At 38.3% G+C, this 23,039-nt stretch overlaps 1 protein-coding gene across 5 annotated transcripts in view; it reads left to right on the top strand.

The window, feature by feature from the left end:
• The window catches only part of EFR3A (EFR3 homolog A), an 86,244-nt gene that overhangs the window by 50,223 nt on the left and 12,982 nt on the right, over positions 1-23,039 (top strand). For all 5 annotated transcript variants that reach the window (XM_055704567.1, XM_055704568.1, XM_055704569.1 and 2 more), the window contains 11 exons: positions 1,138-1,216; positions 2,126-2,261; positions 3,840-4,004; positions 8,856-8,970; positions 10,867-10,918; positions 13,975-14,147; positions 14,589-14,664; positions 17,856-18,017; positions 19,254-19,385; positions 19,903-19,970; positions 21,142-21,269. In XM_055704567.1, coding sequence (XP_055560542.1) covers positions 1,138-1,216; positions 2,126-2,261; positions 3,840-4,004; positions 8,856-8,970; positions 10,867-10,918; positions 13,975-14,147; positions 14,589-14,664; positions 17,856-18,017; positions 19,254-19,385; positions 19,903-19,970; positions 21,142-21,269 — 1,286 coding nt within the window. The remainder of the gene's footprint in view (positions 1-1,137; positions 1,217-2,125; positions 2,262-3,839; positions 4,005-8,855; positions 8,971-10,866; positions 10,919-13,974; positions 14,148-14,588; positions 14,665-17,855; positions 18,018-19,253; positions 19,386-19,902; positions 19,971-21,141; positions 21,270-23,039) is intronic.

The following is a 23,039-nucleotide window of genomic DNA, read 5'->3' as shown; positions in this document are numbered from 1 at the left end:
ACCTCCAGGTTCTAGGCAAAGTAGGTTAAAGCATCCAGTCAGTCCTCCTGTGTTCAGAGTACTGACTTTTCACTTGTGTGTTTTCAAGTTTGTTATTTAAAGCATCTTTGTATGTTTACTACGTTCTTTGAGAAAGGGCAGTCCAGTAGTGATTCTGTAGCTGAGGTACGTATTTGGATACTATCTAAATTCAGTTTCTGTAAGATTTCTTTGTGGGTTTTGGGGTGATTTTTTTTTGTTGCTTGGTGGGTTTCTGTGTGGGTTTTGGGTTTTGGTTTTTTTAACCTAAGTCATACCAATTAAAAGGCATCCAAAATTACGTTTTTCAATCTTAGAGATTTGAAAATGCATTTATTTTTGTCATGCTTTTCCAGGTACTCGGATCTCCTTTGTGGAAAATTTTGTGTGTGCCCTGTTCATGGCATTCAGCATAGTGCTTAAGCCAAATTTATTGTCTTTGCTTGAAACTGACAGTTTTTCATCCATGGTTCCTATCCCATTTAAGGAGAAATTGATGCATGCATTCTTCTGATTCTGTTTTGATATTTCTTACAGAAAGTGTTGAAATGCTTCAGAGTGATAAAGGATTATATACACAAAGAGTAGCTCTTCTTTGTTTTCCATATATATTATTCATTAAACTACTGTCAAAATGAAGATACTCCTTAGAGTCTCTATTCTGAATGTAACATTCAGACATAATTATTTTGTAGCTCCTGATTCAAAACAAGTGATTTATCTTATTTAGAGTGGAAGTTTGGCAAGGTATTACAACCATCCTCTTCAGTATATCTTTTTCATCTAAATAAGCATATAATGTCACAGCCATTTTTATGTATGCACTTTGTATGGAAATGGTATATTCTTAACTGTGTATCTTTGATATGACTACGTTCCTTAAATTCTGGAACTAGAAGGTCAGGACTTTCTGTTCCAGCCAAATGTTTTGAGATCACATCCTAAACCTTGGAAACAAAGGCTTTGCTAAAGTTCTGATTTTCTTACCTAGTTAGTAAGTCATTGTTTGGAAGCTTTCTGTAAGGAAATAATCCCTTTGAGGTGAATTTTGAGTATAAGATGCCATTTATTGTATCTGTGGAATGTCATTATTTGAGTTCCCTTAATTTTTGGTTACAGGCATTTAGACCATCACAGACTATGGGATCCCAATGAATTTGCTGTTTCCTGCTTCAAAATCATCATGTATTCTATACAGGTAGGATTTTCTCGAGGGTTTTTTTTCCTCGCATAAAATGTTTCAAGCACATGAGAGGGGTCTAAGTGCTTACCTCGCCATGGTAGTAATAGACAGATGAAGTCAAAGAATCCAAACTCCTTAGCCCTATCCTTTAAGCTTTTCAAATAATAACCTAATTGTGGTTTGTGTTATCTGATTTACTTGTAATTACTATACATTTGTATGAGGGAAAAAAGATACTAAGGTATTCTCAGTGGAAGGTAGTGGCAGAGTTCCTCCAGCAAGCTCCAGAACAAGGAGCAGGATAGCCCTACTGATCTGACATTGTGCTACTTAAATAGATCTCTCTTAAGTTCGTAATTTCTCGATGCCAATACAGCTGTACTGCTTTTACAACCCAAGAAACCAACTTCATGTGGAACTGTGTTGTGCTAATTGGTTTTTACTAGTGGGCAACCTCTGTTGTAAACATGGTCAAAGTCTGGTTCTTGGATTGCGTCAAGAGCAGACGCCCAAAAGATAAAGTCTTAAAATTCCAGGTTTGTGGAAGAAAGGTGAGTTTTCTCAGCATTTATATCAATGGCGCTTTTTTGTAAGACCAACTAAATTCCTTGAACTGCAGTTAGCTGAATGAAGTACCACTTCATGCTTCCTCTGTTCTTGTAAATGTTCCTGGATATTTTAATACTGTGAGCTTTTGTATATGGGGCTGGATGGACCCGGGTGGCTTCATCTGTCATGGTGTTTTTTTAAAAATTTGTATCTAATAATGAATTGATTGAAATTTACATTAATTTATAAGTAAGAATATTGCAGAATAGGAACATGGTAATGACTGACACTTCATGGTGTAAGAGTTTATTCTTCTTAAAGTCACAGATTAAGCTTTTCTTCCTGTTTTTTTTTGTTCTTTTTTTTTTTTAATAGGCACAATATTCCCATCATGTAATACAAGAAATTCTTGGGCACCTTGATGTTCGCAAAAGGGACTCGCCACGAGTTCGTGCTGGCATTATTCAGGTTCTTTTGGAAGCAGTTGCAATAGCAGCTAAAGGATCAATAGGTAAGTCATCTTAAATAAAAGGCATCAAGTCAAAGAATAGATCTGAAGAGTGGTGCTCAGTTTTGCCTTGTTTTCAGACTGAATTAAAGCATATATTTTGAGAAGGTTTGATTTATTAGTTTTTTCTCATCTGTGCTGATAAAACACTTGAAATCTTACTTGGTTTACAATTATTCAAATTTACTTACTTGGCCATTTGACTGTTTTATAGTTCTTTACATTGAAAAAAATTAGTAGATGTGTTTTTACAGCCTTGTAGAAGGCAGGAATTCCTGTTTGGTAGGAAGTCACAAAGCCTTAGAACCTTGTGTGACTCTACAAACAAGAGCACTGTTGCTTTGTGGTGCAGCTACTGTGAGATGAGTGGTAATATGGGAGTCGAGTAGAATGATCTTTGAGAAATTTTAGTAACAGTGAAGCAGCTGAAATAAGGTGAATTATGTCATGTAGGGTAGCATAGTTCCTTGAAGTACAAGTAGTTATGAAGATGTGTACACAGATGTGCTCTGCTGTTTTCTTTTGGTCTACGGCTGAAACTAATTGCATTGCTTCATTAGTTTGAATCTGAACCTGTCCTTTCTCTTTATACAAAACCCACTTGCATACACAGACTTGTGAAGTCTTTTACTATGTTATTAAAAGAGCTCATTCATTGTTATAAATATATATATATAACTAGATTTTAGTAGCAGGTTTTGAAATAACTGAAATTCAGGTGCAAGTACCTGCAGTTTAACCCATTGTTGATGCTTAATTTCAGCGACCACTCATATTTTCTATGCAAAACTTGCATGGCGGGTTGACTCTGGCCAACAGCTTTTGCTCATTCCCCTCTTCCACAGGACAGGGAGAAGGTAGAAGGAAGGTGAGAAGTCTCATGGATCAAGATAAAGACAATTTAATGTGTGGAGCAAAACCTGCATGCACAAGGAAAGCAAAGGAATTTATTCAGAACTTCCTGTTGACAGGCAGATGTTTAGCTGCTTCCTGGAAAGCAGGGCCTCAGCATGCATAAAGGTTATTTGGGAAGGCAAATGTCCTCCACTTCTTCCTCCTTTCCTTGAGTTTTTATTGCTGAGCATTATGTTATATCTTATAGAATAGTCCTTTGGTCAGTTTGGGTCAGCTGGCCCAGTCGGTGTCTCCTCCCAGTTTCTTGCACACCCCAGCCTAATCTGTAGGGACAGAGTGGGAAAAAGAAAAAGCCTTGACACTTGCTAGCACTGTTCAGCAACAGCCAAAACACTGGTGTGTTGTCAACACTGTTCTAGTCACAGATCCAAAGCACAGCACCACCCAGGCTGCTGGGAAGAAAGTTAACTCCATCCCAGCCAGACCCAGTACAACTCGATAGTAATGGATTACGCTTAACTGATTGCATTTCCTGATTCCAAATTAATTTCTAAAATATCAAGGTATAGGCACACTTCAAAAGTTTATCCCTTGAACAGTGAATTTCACTTGTTCTTTTCAGCTTAATCTGATTTATTCTGAAAAGGGATTGAAAATGTTAGTTTTCCTTTTCTTATGGCATCTTTCCCTTTGAGATGTGCAGTCCTTGTTGTGTGTTGTTTCCAGGCCCAACAGTTCTGGAGGTTTTTAACACCTTGTTGAAGCACTTGCGCATCAGTGTTGACTTTGAGCTGGGTGACAGGCGTAGTTCAGCAGGGAGTGCCACTTTCAGCACAAGCTCCAAGGAGAGTGATGAGAGGATTGTTCAGAATGCTATTATTCAAACAATTGGTGAGTAATGATAGTAATATAGGCTCATTTAAAATTCCTCCCCTTCTCCTTCTTCCTTAATCAGATAGTATTAAAACAGCTTGAAGCAAAAAGGAATTGTGGCAAATGTGGTATCTCTGCTTGTGCTTGCCTCTAAATAAATCTCAGGCTCACTTTACTTGACTTTGAAAGACTGTTCTTTTAATTGTTAACTGAGAAGATAGTCAAATAGCTTAATTAAAATTGAAAATGCTGGTGAACTTACAATAAATTTGTTGTTTATATTATTATATGGCCCTTGAAATACAGACATCATTCTGTACCTTCTAGTACAGAACTACTGTTAGTCCTTTTATGAAAATCATATTGCCATCATATGCAGTAGTATGTTTCAGTAGGTACTACTTGGAAATTTGTAGAAACCAATGTTAAACACAGTAGCAACAATGACACCTGATGGCCAGTTGTGCTACCACAACTTCAGTACTTTTCAGTATGATGCTGAAAATGAGCAACAACTTGTGTAAATTATTTCATTGAAATACCCTATCCCCTTTTTTCAAATTTTCTCTTTATGGTAGTGACAAATGCAGTGCATTTATGAAGTGTATTCCTCTACTTAAAGAACAAGGGGGAATGTAACTTACATTAGTGAACAACATTTATCTGTACCATTGCTTATGGCTTAAAGCTTTCTAAAGAAGTAGCAAATATGTAGTAGATTATTTCTCACCATGACAATAAAACTCCCAAGTTAAGATGTTAAACAACTATCCCCCCCCCAAAAAAAATAAAAAATCACCCAAACCCCAGAACCCAACCTTTGAAAGTAAAGCTTCTATCAAAGTTACATTTTTGTACTATTGCATAGCAATAGAATGGAATATCTCAAGTTGGAAGGGACTCATAATGATCAAGTCCCAGCTCCCTACTCCTCACAGCACTACCTAAAACTAAACCATATGACTAAAAGCATCACTCAGACACTCTTTGAACTCTTGAAAGGCTTGGTGCTTGACCACTTCCCTGGGGAGACTGTTCCAGAGACTGACCAACCTCTCAGCGAAGAACCTTTTCCTAATGTCCAATCTGAACTTCCTGTGATGCAGCTTCATTCTATTTCCTCATGTCCTGTTGCTGGTCACCAAAAAGAGGAGATCAGTATCTCCCCCTCCACTGCCCCCTTTGAGGAAGTTGTAGACTGCCATGAGGTCACCCCTCAGCCTTCTGTTCTCCAGGCTGGACAAACCAAGTGACCTCAGGTGCTCCTCAGAAGTCTTGTACTAGAGGCCTTTAACCGTCTTCGTTGCCCTCCTGTAGATATGCTCTAATAGTTTGTCCCTCTTATATTGAGGCATCTAAAACTGCACACCATAGTTGAGGGGGGGGCTGCACCAGTGCAGTGTAGAGTGGGACAGTCACCTCCCTTGACCAGCTCACTGTGCTGTGCTTCATGCACCCCAGGATACAGTTTACCCTTTTGGCTGCCAGGGCTCACTGTTGACTCGTATTCAACTTGCCATCAACTCAAACCCCCAGATCTCTTCCCACAGGGCTGATTTCGAGGCCCTTGTCCCCCGGTTTGTATACAGAACCAGGATTACCGCATCCTAGATGAGAATCCAGCACTTGCTCTTACTAAATTTCATACGGTTGCCCAGCTCTGTAGTCAATGCAGATCTCTCTGTAAGGCCTCTCTACCCTCAAGGGAGTTCACAGCTCCTCCTAGTTCAAGTATTGTCAAGAAATGTACTTAATGTACGTTAGATTCCTGTGTCCAGGTCATTTATAAAAACATTGAAGAGCACTGGCCCTAAAACTGAGCCCTGGGAAACACCACTGGTGACCGGCGCCAGCCTGATGTAACCAATTTACCAAAAGTTTTTGAGACTGACTCCTCTGCCAGTTGCTCACTCAGTGTATTATGGACTTGTTTAGCTGTGTGCTGGACACTTTGTCCAGAAGGATACCGTGAGAGATAGTATCAAAAGCTTTGCTAAAATCTAAAACCACATCTACTGGCTTCTCTTGGTCAACTAGATGGGTGATCTTGTCAAAAAAGGAAATTGAGTTGGCTAAGTAGGACCTTCTACTTGTGAACCTTCACTGGCTATGACCAATGACTATGTTGTCTGACGTTTTTTTCGTTAACTCCCGAAACAGCCTTCTCTGTAATCAGGCACTGAAGTGAGACCGACAGACCTGTAATGACCAGGGTCTTCCTTCTTACCCATCTTGAAAACTGGGACATTTGCCGGCTTTCAGTCCAGAGAGGTCCCTGGACTCCCAAGACCTTTGAAAAATAATGGAGAGAGGTTCTGCAATGACATTGGAACCTGAGCTAAATCCCATCGGGCCCCTGAGACTTAGGTTCATCCAGCTGGAGCAGCAAGTCTTAAACAAGTTCAGGGTCAGCTGGGGGTTTATCACCCACCCCACCCCCCCCAGTCATGGTCTTCCAACACAGGGCTCCAGGGGTCCCATCATCATCAGTGTTAGACAGAGGTGGAAAAGACATTAAACTTCTCTGGTTTGCCTATGACCTTACTTGTGAGGTGACCAACCTCATCAAGCAACAGACCAATGTTATCTCTGATCCTCCTTTTGCTGTTAACATATTTTAAAAAGCTGATTTTGTTGTCCTTAACAGTGCTGGCCAGCTTAAACTTAATTGAGCTTTGGCCACACAAATTTTCTCCTTACTGTGTCAAGCAGCTTCTCTGTGGTCTGTGTCTCCTGTCCTTGCTTCCAATATCCATACACTTTCCTTTTCCACCTAATTATAGAAGAAGATCCCTGCCTCAGCCAATCTGGTTTTCTGCCCTGCTTGCTTGACTTCCAACACTTTGGAATGGCTTGCTTCTGCACTCTTAAGAGATGGCTCTTAAAAAGTGACCAGTATTCATGGACCCTAATACCTTCAAAAGCAGATACCCAGGGGACCTTACTAACTAGCTCCTTCAGCAGCCCAAAGGCTGCTGACCCCATATTCAGGGTTGAAGTTTTGTCGGCAGTTTTTCTGCTATTGCCAATGATTTGAAACTCAGCTACTTCGTGGTGACTATGGCGGAGACAGCCACCAATCACCTCTGTTTACAAACAACAGATCTAAAGAGGGTACCTTTCCCAGCCAGCTTCCTTAGTATCTGCACCAACTTATCTTCAACGTGCTTCAGAAATTTTCTGTTTTGTGTCCGCTGTACAGTATTGTCTGAGAAGTTAAAATCACCCATAAAGACAAGGGCAGTTGATCTACAGAAATCCCCCAATTCCTTGTAGAACAATTTATTGTTCCTGTCATCCTGGCTTGGTGATCGATACCAGTCTTCCGCAGCAACATCTACTTTATTTGCTTTCACCTTCACCCTTACCCAGAGGCTCCCAACCGTGTCATCACCATCTGTGAGCACTATAGAATCCAGCCTCTCTCTTGTATACAGTGGCAGCCCCCCTCCTCACTTGCCCTGCCTATACCTCCTGAAGAGCCTATAACGGTCCATCGCAGCACACCAGGCATAGGACATCCCACCAAATTTTGTTTATGCCAACGATGATGTACCTCTGGGACTAGGCCAAAGCTTCTAGCTCCTCTTGTTTATTCTTCATGCTGTGCGCATTAGTACTTCCTGCTGCACCAGGCAGGAACTTGTCACCATGGCCCCCAGTTCCTTAAGTCACCGTGTTCTGCCGGGTGGAGAGAGGGTAGGGAATCCTCCATAATGCATCCTGTGGGCTGACTGGCCTGTCCCAGGGAAGGTAGGGTGCCGTTCCAGTAGCCTCTCTCTCTCTCTCTCTCTTGCACTCTTCCAACACTCCTCAGCCTACTTGCCTCCTCTGGAGCTCTGTCACTAATCGGAGCAGTTCCCCTCCCCGGGCACATCTCCCACAGGAGCGCAGCCCGGCACCTGGGTGGCTGCGCGTTCCCACCGCAGCTCTGTCTGGGTGGCTGCATCCGTCATGGTGGGTGCAGAGCTTAGAGGCTGCGGCTTTCTGCCGGGTGGATAACATTGCTCCCTGGTTGAGCTGGCAGAGCTACAGCACCCTCCTTGCATGCCAGCTGCCATGCTGCTCCTGGTCACTAGTGCTCCCCAGGGGCTTCTTTTATAGATAAAGGTGCTTGCCTGCTGTTGCTCCTGGCCCTGCCCAGATCTCCTCAGCTGCTGTGGCACCAAATGTAGGCTTCTGGTGAGTCTCTCCACTCCCCTAAGGTTCCCCCACTTTTGGAAAGCCCTGTGCACTGTGCTGGAGTGTTCTGCTGCAACTGTGCTGGCACTAGAGCTGCTCAGCATGGTAGTCTCTTAAGTAAATATGTCTGAGATTCCTGTTTGCAGACCTGTAATATTTAATGATGACTTCAGAACAGACAAAAGTAACAACACTGTTTTTCTATTAGAAGAACTTCCAATGCCTCACTAGTTACAAGTTAACAGATGTCACATACTTAATTTTAAATTATATATTTAAAGGAAGATAAAATTAGAAAGTTTCAGGATTCAAAGAAGAAAGTGAGTGTCATGAAAAGACACTGTCAAGCCATTCAGCAGAAATGAACATACAATCATAGAGTTGTTTTGGTTGGAAAAGACCTTCAATGTCATAGTCTAGCACTGCCAAGGCTACCACTAAACCATGTCCCTAACTGCCACAGCTACATGTCTTTTAAATACCCCCAGTGATGGTGACTCAACCACTTCCCTGGACAGCCTGTTCCAATGCTTGAAATGTGAGTATTACACCCTAAAACAAATCATGGGTTTATACTTCATCTATTTTGACCTTGTTAATACATTCCTTGTATTCATAAGGCTTTTCTTAGGAAGGGAAGGGCCCTATATCTCTTTCCTTCTGTAATTTCCTTCAACTTTTATTTAGGATTTTTTGGAAGCAATCTCCCAGATTACCAGAGATCAGAGATTATGATGTTCATTATGGGGAAAGTACCTGTTTTGGGGACAACTACACAATCACTGGATACCAGTCACCTTGGGTTTGTATATCCTGCGTTTTTTAATTTCTAATTAAAAATTTAGATTTTAGAATGCTGATAAGAAGTGAAAAGCATTAGGAAAAGTGAAATTCAAATTCTCACTCATTAAGGTCTGTATTAAATACTGTGCAGAATAGAGATTTGCACAGTGTCAACAAATGAAAGCAGTTGCCAAACACATTACCGGTAGAAAATAGCAATTGGAATGCAGTTTATTTTTTTGCACTACAACATTTTTTCTCTCCACATCTGTACAAACATTTCTAAAATTATCCACTTAATGGTGGTTAATTCCATAACTACTTATATGTGTATTTTGTGAGTGAGGGAAATTGAACTGTGACTACATTTCTTCAAGTAGGTGCATAATTTACTAATGTTTTTTGCGTTTTCTTAATTCTATACAAGATGACTTCAGATTAAGAAATCAACCACAGAAATTCCAGTGAATTTGTTTTGGTTTAGATTTTCCCTGTTTGTGTAGAAATAGGAAAACGATATAGGTGGGCAGATTTCTGTAATAAACCCATAATGAAAAAGCAGCCATGCACCAAAGTAATGTTTTTCCCTGTAACATGAATAATTATGATTAATGACTCATTTTTCTCAGTATGGGGAAAGTCAGTGGGAAGGTTGCAGCTATTCTTTGCAGGTATGCATGGATACTTTGTGCCGCATATGTCCGATCACCTGCTGTCTTCAGTAGGAAGTCATTGTCATTCTCCTGGCTGCTTGGTAGCTTTTCATAGAGTATTGGGTCCCTGCAGTACAGGACACTGTTCCATGGAAGACAGGAATCTGTCTGTGCCAGGCAGTTGTCACGTGTTAAAGTGGTATTTGAAAATACTAATCCCTTTGGATTTGGATTTATTTGGATTACCAGCTGGTGTAGGGGTTTTTGTTTGTTTTTTTAACTATACAGTTTTCCTTCGTGGGATTTTATGTAACTATGGGACTGAGTAGTATGTTAGTATGATGCGTGTATGTCATTCCAAATAAAGCAGGCTTTCTGACTGCTGATACAGTCTTGTGTTACCTGCCTGAAAATTTGGTCTCCGTTACACAAAAGACATGAATGATACTGCCAACGGAATATAGCCAGGATTATAGCCTGCGAAGGTGGAAATTTCCACTGTTATGCAAGGGATAACTTTTGTGAAGAGGCTTGCTCTTTCCTTATACTGTTTGGTAGACAAAAGGGTTTGTACCTTTTTAACTTTCTTGAAAGAGTCTCTTTGGGCCAATTTATTCCAAGTGCACTTTTATCTTGTAAGATCTTGCAAGAACAGTGCATATGTGACTATATACCAATAGGTATTTAACCTCTTTTTGTACTAGCAGATGGAAATGAGAACAGATGAAGAAAGGTTAAGTGGTGTTCTGTGTTCCTTCCTGTGATCTGAAAACTGAGGGTTCTTTCAGTTTTTCCTACTGATTTTGCAGATAACTTTTTCCTAGTCTCAAAGTTTTGGGGTCTGATTTAAACAAGAAGTGTTCTGGTTTCTTAAAAAGACTCAAATTTAATTCAGAAGAAATGCTGAGCGCTGATGCTTGTGAAAATTAAGTCAAGCATGTAGCAGTTGAAGAGTTCAAGATACAAAGAGGTTTTGGAATGAAACACGAAGATTTAGATCAACTTCCCATATATCACTTACTGTATTTTTTAATTGTATGTGCCTTTGATTTTTAAGCCTTCCTTTAAATGTCTTGTTCAAAAACATTTAGTTATTGCACCTCGTTTAGAGAGATTTGCCCCTTATTTGTGGTCGGCTAGCATCCCTTCCAAGACTGCTGTATTCCCTTGTCAAAAATGGAGGTGTTAGAACGACGTTTGAAGTAGAATAATATTTTGAAAATATGCAAAGAAACTAATTTTCAACTTTTTTCCAATTGTAGGGATTTGGGAACTAGGAGGATTCAAATCATGTTGCTGAGATCTCTACTTATGGTAAGCCTTCTGTGTTCAGTATACTATGTTATAAATGCTTCACTTTATATATCTATACATATAAGTACAGTATTACAACTCTGCATTATGAAATTAAACATACCTTCATATTACTTAGATCCGCAGTTCTACTGCATAAAATTGTGACAGCGTTTTCCCAACTTAACATTACAAGAAGTTCAAGAAATATTTGTTCATCTCTTAGAGCACTTTACCATTTATAAATGGATCTGCAGATCCAAAAGAACATCATCAAGAGGTTGAGTTGACTAGTTCTGCCAGCAATGCTGGCAACATTGAAGTGAAATCACTTTTGTCTCTTGACACCAGAAAACCTGTAATTAGTCAAAATGGGTAATATTTTAAAACTGTAGGAATGGATGCCTACTTCAAAGCCCTTAAAGCTTCAGGCACCATTGTTCTTTCCTTCCTAGTATTTCTCAAGTTTATTGTAAGGTATGGTTAAATATTCTATCACCAGTACATTTTTCAACTGTGAGCCTTCAAGGAGTTTTTCTGGAAATACATCCTGATGGTACAAATCAGAAGTTGGTAGTAAAGGAGGCCCTTGCCTGTAGAATTCTGGCCTGTTTTGTTGCAGAAACCAAAAATTAGTGACTGAAGTAGGGGAAATAGCATGAAGAATGATTTCATGACTAAAGCAGAAGAGTGCCTTCCTGGAAAATGAATTTCTGTCCCTGCTCTGACATGAAATTGTTGTGTGGTGTTAGGCAAATCAGTTAAAACTGTTCTTTCTTTGTCAGAATATAGAATTCTAGATTCTGGCTTGCAGAAGACCTGAGTATTGACAGTTGCAATTTAAGGAGAGAAAACACATTAGAAAGGACCTCAGGGGGTCATTTTGCACATTGCCTTCATTAAAGGTAGACTCAGCTATGCATAAACTTTTCCTGACAATATTCATCTCACCAATCTTAAAAATTTCCATTGAAGTTGGTAGGAATTGTTCTAATTATTCAGGGTGCTGCACAGTCTTAAATATGCTTTAAGGGATTCAAATTATGCATGTGGAATGAATTTAACATTTTTGATAGTGATTTTTGCTTTTGATCCTCTCAGAATATGGAAGTAAAAATCCCATTACGGCACAAAGATGTGAAAGTGAATGTTTTGATGCTTAATGAATTACTCAGACATTGATAAATATCATGGAAAAAATGTGGGAAGGGTTTGTGTTCAGAGCAAAGCTTTTGTTGTGGCATATAAGGCTTAGTCTACACACATAATAAAGAACTAGAAACTACTAAACCCTGCCTGTTCTGTGTACGGAATGGAGCATTGCACATCACGTATTCTTTACAAAAGCATAATACTTCACAATATAATTAGCCTGTTGTCATGCATACACACAGGCAGACAATGTGGTATATGCAATTAAAATCTGGCACTTCATTAAAAGCATGCACTTCTATTTGCAATCTTACTGTTTGTAATATTAGTAATTTTCCATTTTCAAAATGATTGATTAAATACCTTCATGTATCCTCTGCCAGCTAGCTTCCTTTCAGCCTGTTGAGTTATGCTATAGGAATAGCACTTGCTCACACAGTGTGGTTTAACCCCAGCAGGCAGTAAGGCACCATCCAGTCACTTGCTCACTCTTCCACAGTGGGATGGAGAAGAGAATTGAAAGGGTACAACTGAGAAAAGTGGGTTGAGATTAAAACAGATTAATAAGTGAAAAAGGGAAACAAGGCGGGGGGAGGGGGGGGGGGGGAGAAAAAGAAAAATTAGTGGTAAATAAAACAAAATCAAACACAACGCCCACCCACACAACATAAAAAATGCTGCCCACAACCCATTTGGTCACCACCAGCCAACTGATACCCGGCCAGTCCCTGGGCAACAGCAGCCCTTGCTGAGCATGATGTCATGTGATCTGGGATATCCTTTGGGTCTGTTGGGGTCAGCTGTCCTGGCTGTGTCCCCTCCCAACTTCTTGCTCACCCCCAGACCCTCAGCCTCCTTGCTTGTGGGGTGGAAGCAGAAAAGCCCTTGGCGCTGTGTAAGCACTGCTTGGCAATAAGGAAAACATCCCTGTGTTGTCAGCACTGTTTCCAGCACAAGTCCGAAACACAGTCACATACCAGCTACTATGAGGAAGAGTAACACTGTCCCAGCAAAAAACAGCACAACACAGTTCACTTGTAAAATCTGTAATGGTTTGAGATATGTATAATGAAGATATAATTATTATGTAAAGTCTTAGATAAAAATATGATTGCTTTTTTAATAATTAAATTTTGAATAATTTTGCTTTGTCATCCTCAACAGTTTATGCTTGTCAGTTTTTCTGAATTCTGTTTTGGTTTTGAGATTGTAAAATTCTGGTAACCTCCATTTAAGAGACAGTAAATTCTAAACATTTCTGACTGCTGTAAATTTTTAGCAAATTAATGTTTAAATTGTCAGAAGTTAACTTTTCCTTATGTACCTACAGAGCTTGCTTTAAATAAAGGTCATTGAATGAGGCAAGTCAAGGTAGTATTAGGTTAAAAAAAAAAAAAAAAACCAAAAAAAACCAAACACCATGGTAACAGATTTTTAAGAAAATTATGTTTGCTGCTTGCTTTTTTGCAATAAAGTAATATCCATGAATGTTCAAGTTGTACATAAAAGCCCTGATTTATCTTTTTTTCTTCACATGAACATACTTGGTACCGTGTATGAGCAGCTCGGACCCTGAAATAGAAAAATCTCTTGGAATTATTACCATCTTCATTTTATGCCCTGCAACTTTTCATAGGTCATTTTTTGAAAGAATTTCAATTTGTTTTTTCTTTCGGGTGTGTTGGTAGAAGAAGGTTCCTGAGAAGTACCACTTCAAAACAGATGAGGGAGTTCATTTGAACATGAGTATAAAAGTCTTTCCAAATTCATAGTGAGTTTAGGAATTTTCAAAACTAATACAATACTAGAGTATGAATCCACCTTTCAGGTGCCAAAGCAAGCCCTCTAAAAGGTGAGTGACAGCTGCAAGTAATTCTTACAATGCAATAATGACACACACTAATTTTACTTCCAACAATGAACAGGTGACTTCAGGATACAAAGCAACGATGATAACTAATGCACTTCCTCCCCCATTTCTGGACCCATTATTGTCTCCTTCACTCATGGAAGACTCTGAGCTAAGGCAGCTGGTCTTGGAAATATTGCATAATCTCATTGATCGGCATGACAACAGAGCAAAGCTCAGAGGGATACGGTAGTTCTTTCTCTTTGCTTTGGCCTACTTGAAATTCTAATTTAATATCTGAATTGATAAGTACTGTTGGTTTTTAAATTTTTTTCCTCATTTGAAATGTTAATGTACGGTTCTGATAAATGCACAGTGCTCAGCATCATTTATTGATGGCAAGAGCTTTACAGGTAAGCCTCAGTGCATGATACCTTAAATGACCATTGCCAATATCGGCTAGTTTAACCGGAAGACAGAATGTGGTATTTTATGTAGAGAGAAAAAAAAAAGTGATTGTCATAATTCTGTGTATGTTTCTCCTTCTTCAAATGAAATGTGAATGTCATTGTTAAACATTGATATAATTAAAATGGAAATTACTTCAAGATTTGGTTGAATAGTTCATGTATTTCACATCCTCTTCCGCAGCTACTTTTTGCTAAAACAACGTTTTTGTTTCCTTTGTAGAATAATACCAGATGTTTCTGATCTAAAGATAAAACGAGACAAAATTTCAAGGCAAGACGTGAGCTTCATGAAAAAGGTAATAGGATGAAAAAGTGAACTTTCCTATCTGGAAAGAAGATAAAGTAACTGTTAAATTAGTTTGAGTCAGTGGGGTTGTGGGGGAGGCAGCCCTCCTGTTGAGTCACAAGGTTTGGAAGGTATCCCATTGCTTTCTAAACTCCTTCTCAGAGAGTAGTCTAGGTGCGGCTAGATCATCCTAGTCTCAGACTGTCAACTGTTTTAAGTCAAAAGGATTTATATGTGGAGCCACTCATCAGAGTCAATATTTGCCTGTCAGAGCCCAGTTTAAGGCCTTTCACTGAAACAGTTTCACAAAGTTGAAAAAAATTGATGCTTTCCTAAGGTGACAGATATGACAAGTTCAGCATTGCTGCTTATAAAAGCACTTCCTGCAAAAATCGACCTGGAGTTAAGAGTTCAGCACTTCTGTTAACAGTATTGTCCCAGGTGACATCTGATGTAGTCAAAGGCACAAATCTTAGTAAAGAGACATCCCTTCTTGGTGAGGAGAGGTCCAGGCCCGTTGACCCTGACCCGGTAGTTTGAGTTCTTGTCCTTAAAAAAAAAGTCTACAGTGCCAGATTTTATACTCATGGTGAGATGGGACTAAGTCAATTATTGTGTGCTGACTGGCCCTTAAGGAGGTATCAGTTCTGGAAGGTCAGCAGGGTGTGCTGGAGCAGGGAGGATTCTGTACAGACCGACCTGTGGTACAGATTCACAGTTAGAGATGTGTGGGAGCCTTCCTGGACAGCAGGCTGTGAGGCCCCCACCTCAGCCCGGGTGTCCCTCAGTTATTTGTTAGACCACATCCATTACCTGTTTTGTGGGATAGGCATGCTGCTGGAGTCAAGCTCCCAAATCCACTTTGGGCCAAATACAGTTGTTCGTTGTTAGGTCGGGATGGGGGGGGGAGCACAGTGCCACAATAACTGAATCAGTTGATTTGCTTTTCTTCTGTAACTCTGTTTGTGCAACAGGTTGCAAAGATCACTGTCGAGCAACTTTAATTCAAATTAGAGTGACTTCACTGTTGAGGTGCCCTAGACTTGAGAGGTGGTTCTGTGGAATGAAATTTTCATTTATATCTTCAGTGAAAATTTTTGCATGTATGAAATTAGAACAGTGTATATCTAAACCATTATTTTGAAAAAAACCTTCCCTATAGTTAGATCCCTATGCAGCATTTTATTTATGCTTGGTAGTAGTTTCTCGTTTGTATAGCTTTTATTTTGTTGTATTTTCAGATTAATTTTTATTTATAAATCTTTTTAAAAAAGCCTTTGTACAGGGACTTGTGTCTTACCTTTTAGGTAAAGAGATTAAAGAAATTTAACTTTGAAGAAAAAATGCATCTCCTTACAAGTTTGTTTTTACAGGACATTATGCCAGTTGACTTTTGAGTATGTTTGGTTCTAAAGAAAAACAGGTGGTTTTTTTTTTTAGATGATGATAATGTAGGGTGAAATTCTTTATAGTAAACACCTTATTTTCTTTGTGGGAAATATACTTACAGTTATTTAGTGTGGTCTGTCATTCTTGACTGTGGTTTATGTGTGTAGATAGGTTTGTAAACAAAAAAATACAAATTACTGAAGTCACCTCTAAAGCAGGCTAGAACATATATCACTGTTAGCTGAGAAAATATATTGACTTCTTCCAGCTATCCCATGCTACTTTGTTTCCTGTTAGCTGTGAAATAAAAAAAATTGTCTTCAGAGTGCTAACTTAATATTCTAATTATAAAACAGAATAATTGCACTTTAAGTTGTCCAGAGGCAAAAATACTACATATGTAATAACATGCAAACTAGAGTTGTGCAACTTTAAAGTAATATTGCAAGATAAATGTTCTTGCTAAATTAGTACAGTTAATACTCCTTGTAGTAAATTTACACCTGTTTTGGTTAATACTAGAATTATGCAAACGTAAAGATTACTTCAACATTGGCAATTCTTGCATTTTGCCATCTTCTGGGAAGATACTGTGTGTTGAGAAGATCCATGTATTAATCTATTTTCATGTGCAAGTTTAATTCTTTATCAGTGAGATGAATAATTTCATTACTTTTATTTTCCAAATATGCCTTTATTTTCCAAATATGCCTTGTCTTTAAATAGCAAACTCTTACAATGCTTATTTCATAATGGCTTCTGTGCTTTGCTAGTAGCTTGGTTTCCCACTTTTGTAAATAAAACATATATTTGAACATCTATATATTTGATTTTAGAAGTAATAAAATAAACAATGCCATCTTTATTATTTCTTACGTGTATATGTCCTGCTTGAAAAGCAGGTGTTAAAAACGAGTTTTCTCCTTCTGGAGCTGATCTACTTCTTCCAGAGATAAAGCATCAGTCCTTAGATCTTGAAAATCAACTGGGTCAACTGATACAGACCTGTATCCTCTACAGACTAAGAATGCTGGAGTGGTACTGGGTTGTTGCATGCAAAACCTGCTGCTTATCCTGCCTTTCTGTGGTTTCTTTTGTTTTGGGGTTTTTGTTTGTTTGTTTTGGGGTTTTTTTGTGTTAAGATAATAGTTTCTTTACGAAGATTGGTTAGGCACAGTGTTACAAGGAAGGGAAAGTCACTTTTAATTTGAGGGTCCTTCATTAGATAATCAGCGTTCATCACTACAGTTAGTGGAGGCCTCTATGTACATTAGAGAGCCCTACTCATCTTCTGAAACATCCTCTAGAAGAATTTTTTCTTAGTTTGCTATTCAAGGAGACTTGCTTAGTGAATAAAAGTGATATCTTCACAAGGATAACCCTTGAAAGCTCTTCAGTTACTTGAATGTTCTTGTGGATGTTTCAAGATCTTCTTTTTCCCCCCTCCTTTTCATAAATGGGCAGATTTATTTCTGAATATTTCAATAGGAAATGAATGCCAATGTCTGACACGCAGTGCAATATTCACATGCAGTTCTCTGTATATTCCCCACCTGTATAGTTCTACATTAAATAGTACTGTATTTATACAGAAGCTGTTGTTATAGTAGTCTTGATTAATCGTACTTTTTTGTGTGTATATGTATATACATGTATTTTATTTTATCCTTTTTTATTAATTCTTTATCTAAAATAACATCAAAGTTGGCCCTGCCTGGAGTAGGGATAGGAATAGAGGACCTTTAAATAGCCTTTCTAACCTAAAGTATTCTGTGATTTTAGTACTCATTTTCCCTATTTTGTCTTTTATAGCATGGTCAGCAGTTGTACAGACACATCTACTTAGGCTGTAAAGAAGAAGACAATGTCCAAAAAAACTTTGAGCTACTGTTTACATCTCTAGCTCTTACCACAATTGAACTAGCCAATGAAGAAGTGGTTATTGATCTCATTCGATTAGCTATTGCTTTGCAGGTACGAGTCTAAATCAGTGTTGCATTCATTGAGGGATAATTTGAATTTTTAATTGGAGATGTGGATAACTTTTTTTTTGTTTGTATATTGATCTTCAGATTGGAATTCACATAATTCAGTTTGAATTTGATCAATCCATTAAGGAAGTGTACTTTGTTCTTGCCACTATTAATAGGGAAGCTTCAACTAATCAGATTTGTTACAAACTTCTACAGCGTGTTCTCTTCAGGAAATATAGGAGAAGTGATATTTGTTGAAATATTCCCTAGAATGACTGATATTATTTAACAAATTGACAAGGTTTTCTTACAACCTGTGATCATGAATCAGTATTCCATATACATTGTGTGGGTTGTCCTCACTTTGGGAGAAAGCTTTTTGTTAATTGATCGATTGGAAATATTTGTTGAAACAGGCTATTTAATCTTACTTTGGGGTAAAATTGTATGAATGTATTGACAGCCTTTATTCCTTTACATTTCCTTTACAGGATCAAACATTATTTCATACTTGCATACAGTACTCAGTGAAACAGTGTAACTTAGTAGATTTATCTGTGTTGAAATTAAAGCATTCCAAAAAAAATTGTGCTAGTATGTGCCATAGAAATTTGAAGTTGTCCTGTATCCCCAGTTCACTTGCTGTCATTAACCTTATTCCCTAGTGTGCACCTGCATTATGAAACCTCTGAAACGCAGAGTGCATCCTCAGTTTTAACATGTCACTGAACCAAATCCTTACTTGATGAAAATGACATTGTGAGTTTTACTAGAGCAAAAATAATACAATCTGAATAAACATAGAAATGCTAATAAGCATTAAATAATTCCCTTTATGGTACTATGTATCTGTGACTCACAAGAGTGTTTTTTATTATTAAACTACTGTTTCTAATTTCTAATTTTCCTTTAAAAAGTTAGGATCAGCAGGTGGTAAGGACAAGAGACTTTACAGTCATTAACCTGTACTCTCTGAGAAACAGAGGTTTGAGTTGAGTAGATTTATTTCTCTTCATGGGGGTTGAATCCTTCAAGTTCTTTTAACTCTGGATCAATATATAGATGTAATTCAGGAGTGAGCTAAAAGATTAGGATTTTAAGATAAGAGGTATGAAATGCTAACTAATACCAGATAGTCATCATATGTCAGCTAGTGTTACTAACAATAATTTCAACTTTCATATATTCAGGACAGCCTGTTAACTTGAAAAGTATGATGCTATCCTTTATATTTCAGGACATTGCCATCATCAATGAGGATAATCTGCCAATGTTCAATCGTTGTGGTGTAATGGCATTGGTTGCAGCATATTTAAACTTTCTGAGTCAGATGATTGCAGTTCCTGCTTTTTGTCAGCATGTCAGCAAGGTAACACATAATTAAGTCATTTAAGTCAGTTTAGAACAGTACATATCCTACTGTAAAATGGGTAAATAACTTGTCAAGTAATTGCTTGTGGTGTTGATCTCCTGTACTTGTGTCCACAAACATTGCTCTTTGTCTTCAGTCTCCAATGGCATTACTTGCAGACTCTAAAAATTATGCACAGAATATTCTTCTCTCAGGGTATAGCATTTGTATTTTGTTTATGGTACCATATATAATGGGCTAAATCCCCATCTGGTATAAGACTTTACAACCTCCCTGGTTTTGGTAACAGTACTGACATGCATAAGACCTGAGAACTAGATTTTTAGTCTAAAGGGTGAGTGCCACAATCTTTCTCTGGTTAAAATAAATTCTAAAGGCCTAATTTCTGCTGAGGTAGATGTTAGTGAAGGGTTGGTAATCTGCTACAGTAAAACCTCTTTAGGCAATTTAGTCATTGGAGAAAACAGCTATGGAACTACTCCATTTCTGCTGTTTGTCTTGGGTTTTTTTTCAGGTCATCGAAACTAGAAGTTTGGAAGCATCTTATTTTCTGCCAGAAACAATTTTCAAGGACAAATGCAAGTAAGTACATATAGAATGTGAAATAAGGAACAGTGAAGTACCTATTTTACCATTAAAAATCACACATTACTGAAATACATTGCATATGTGAAAAATAATTTAGAGGATTAATAGCGTACAGAATAGGCAGAAGAAAACCAAGCATTAAAAGCATATATGGAAAAAATATGTTTTTCAGACTTTTTTTACTGTAGTGAGAGGCATTTACATCCGCCCAGTATGATGCTTGGTGTAAGTGCTAACACAGCAAAATGCATTTTCACTGAATCACAGAATGGGTGAGGTTGGAAGGGACCTCTGGAGATCACCTGGTCCAATGCTGCTGCTCAAGTAGGGTCACCTGGAGCAGGCTGCCCAGGACCACATCCAGATGGCTTTGAAATATCTCCAAGGATGGAGACTCCACAACTTCCCTGGGCGACCTGTGCCAGTGCTTGGTCACTCTCACAGTAAAAAAGTGTTTCCTGATGTTCAAGCAGAACCTTCTGTGTTTCAGTTTGTGCCTGTTGCTTCTCGTCCTGTCACTGGGCACCACTGAAAAGAGCCTGACTATTGTCTTTCCATCCTCACTCCCTTAAGGTAGTTGTATACATTGATAAGATCCACCTTCTCTTCTCCATGCTGAACCATCCCAGCTCTCTCAGTCTTTCTTCATTGGAGAGATGCTCCAGTCCCTTAATCTACCTTAGTGACTCGTTGTTGAACTCTTGTCTCTACTGTTGTGGGGAGCCCAGCACTTCACACAGTACTCCAGGTACGGTCTTATCAGTGGTGAGGGGAAGGATCTCCTCCCTCAACCTGCTGGCAGTACTCCTGGTACAGCCCAGGATACCCTTAATCTTTTTTGATGAAATGGCACGTTGCTGGCAAATGGGAAATACTATTACTCTGCAGGTTTTTCTATGTAGAGACCATATTCTTTCAAGATGTGCAGAATAGGTGAGGAACATACTGATAACCAAGAAACGTTAAGATAATTTAAACTGTTACAGAGGTATTAAATGGAGCAATTTGGGGCTGTATATTTATTCCTAAAAAACTAAGCAATTTTTATTTCCATCAAATCATTGCCATTGACCCTTTTTGGTTGCTTGCATACACTGGAAAAGTACTTTGCGTAATGAGCAAATATCTGTTGGTAGATAATAACTTCAAATATATATTTTCACAGTCTTCCAAAATCCTTAGAGAAGGATGAAAAAAATTTATTTTTCCTGACAAACAAGATTGCAGAATCATTAGGAGGCAGTGGATACAGCGTGGAAAGATTGTCAGTTCCATATGTACCCCAGGTAACAGGTGAGTGGTGATTAGTGGCAAGACTACTAAGTAGCAGTTACTAAGAATGCTCTCTTAAAGTGTTGTGTGCCAATGAAATGTAATGTGCCTACTTGGCAACAAAACTTAATCCTAAGTGTAATTTCGTTTTCCAAGATGTTTTTTTTCCCCCCTCATTAGCAGCTGTATTATTGCTAAGAAGTTTCAACACTGTGCCCTTTAAGATTATTTTTTCCTTAAATTCAGGAGGTGGGGCAGAAAGTTCTTGAACCCACTTCTTTGTTAAAGTCTTTGCTTTTGAAAGAATACCTAAGAAGATAGTAGTGATTATTACTGTTCCTCACTCAGTATTAACTTGGTTAGAAGGTAAGGAAGGATTACACAAGTTGACATAGTTTATCCTTTTTATGTAAAGACTGGATTGGAACATATTCCATCCTTCTGCCATATGGCTTTGTGCTGACTTGAGTTATGGCTTTTGTAAAATTCCTGATGAGCAGATGTTGATTTAATCAAGAATTTTATGTCTTCCTCCATTAGATACCTATGCTAGCTTAATGTCAGGTAACACAATGAAAATAGCCTGAGGAAGATTTGTGAGAGTTTGTGCTACCTGGGATGCAAGCATAGTGTGTGAATGACTAGCTGGTATGTGGCACTGTGTGTTTTCAGGTTTTAATGTATTTTCAACAGCCAATTGAGAAAAATGGGCTGAAAAACATTTTCTGAAGAATTTTTTTATTAACCATGTGTTGTTTTTCTGTGTACGTAACTGGTTGCTGTTGTAATAGATGATGGGGCATCCCTGTCTGAAACATGACCTTTTTGTGAAATAGAAGGACCTAGCAGGAAAATGTGATTCCTATGTTTTGTAGCACACACATAGAAAGAAACATAGTACATATGGACAGTGAATACCAGATCTATCACACTTACAGTATGATTCAGAGACATTGCTGCCTGCTCTTGAATAAGCTTTTTTGGATAGCTGCTATGGGAGGGAATGAGTTCTCCAGAACAGCAGATGTGGTTTTGTCCCAAGTGCTAGCAGGCAAACTAGTGATATATTCTGACACAACTGCAGTGTGTTGTGTTTTCTGTTGCTGGTTGTTGTCTTCTAAAAAAGGAAAATGTTGCTATACTTGATGGATTATTTCTTCTAGCGTCCAGAAAAATAGTTAATGTTACATTTTAGTATTGGCAGAAGAGGTAGGTAGCAAGTAAGGAAATGTTTTCAAATTTTTACTGAGTGAACGAGAAAAAGAGCCTAGCGTAAAGTTTCTGTTAAGCCTCCTCTAGAAACTGAGGTTTATTTGTACTCAAATGACCTTGCTAGGGTTTTCATGGATAATTTGATTAAAATGCATTTCTACAGAGGAAGATAATGCAAGTTCTGATATCAAGGTTAAGTGAGTTTAACTGCAAATATGTGATTAACTGCCTTTTCAGGTGATGAGAAATGGCCATATTTAACACTAAATCTCAGCATATGTGAATCAGATTATTCTAGTTCTTTTGTAATCTTTTTGTAAAGAGCTGTAATCAAAACAGGTTCCATGTCTGTTATCATGTCTAATTAAGATCATTAATCTCTGATCCTGTGGAATAGAACTTCCAAGGTTTTGATTTAACTAAATCAAGATCAAAGTGAGTATCTTGGAATTCTTGAACTTTTCATTTTTTACTTAAGTGAAATGTTTCATTGCTAGTATTATAATGCTATAGTGCTCAAAACATACTATTTAATTTCAGTAAAAGATGGATCCAATTTTTCTATATTCCTGTGAAAGT

Source organism: Falco cherrug, chromosome 3 (assembly GCF_023634085.1).
Source record: "Falco cherrug isolate bFalChe1 chromosome 3, bFalChe1.pri, whole genome shotgun sequence".
Taxonomy (NCBI): domain Eukaryota; kingdom Metazoa; phylum Chordata; class Aves; order Falconiformes; family Falconidae; genus Falco; species Falco cherrug.
The sequence above is the reverse complement of the archived record's forward strand: the minus strand, read 5'-3'. Positions and strand labels throughout refer to the sequence as shown.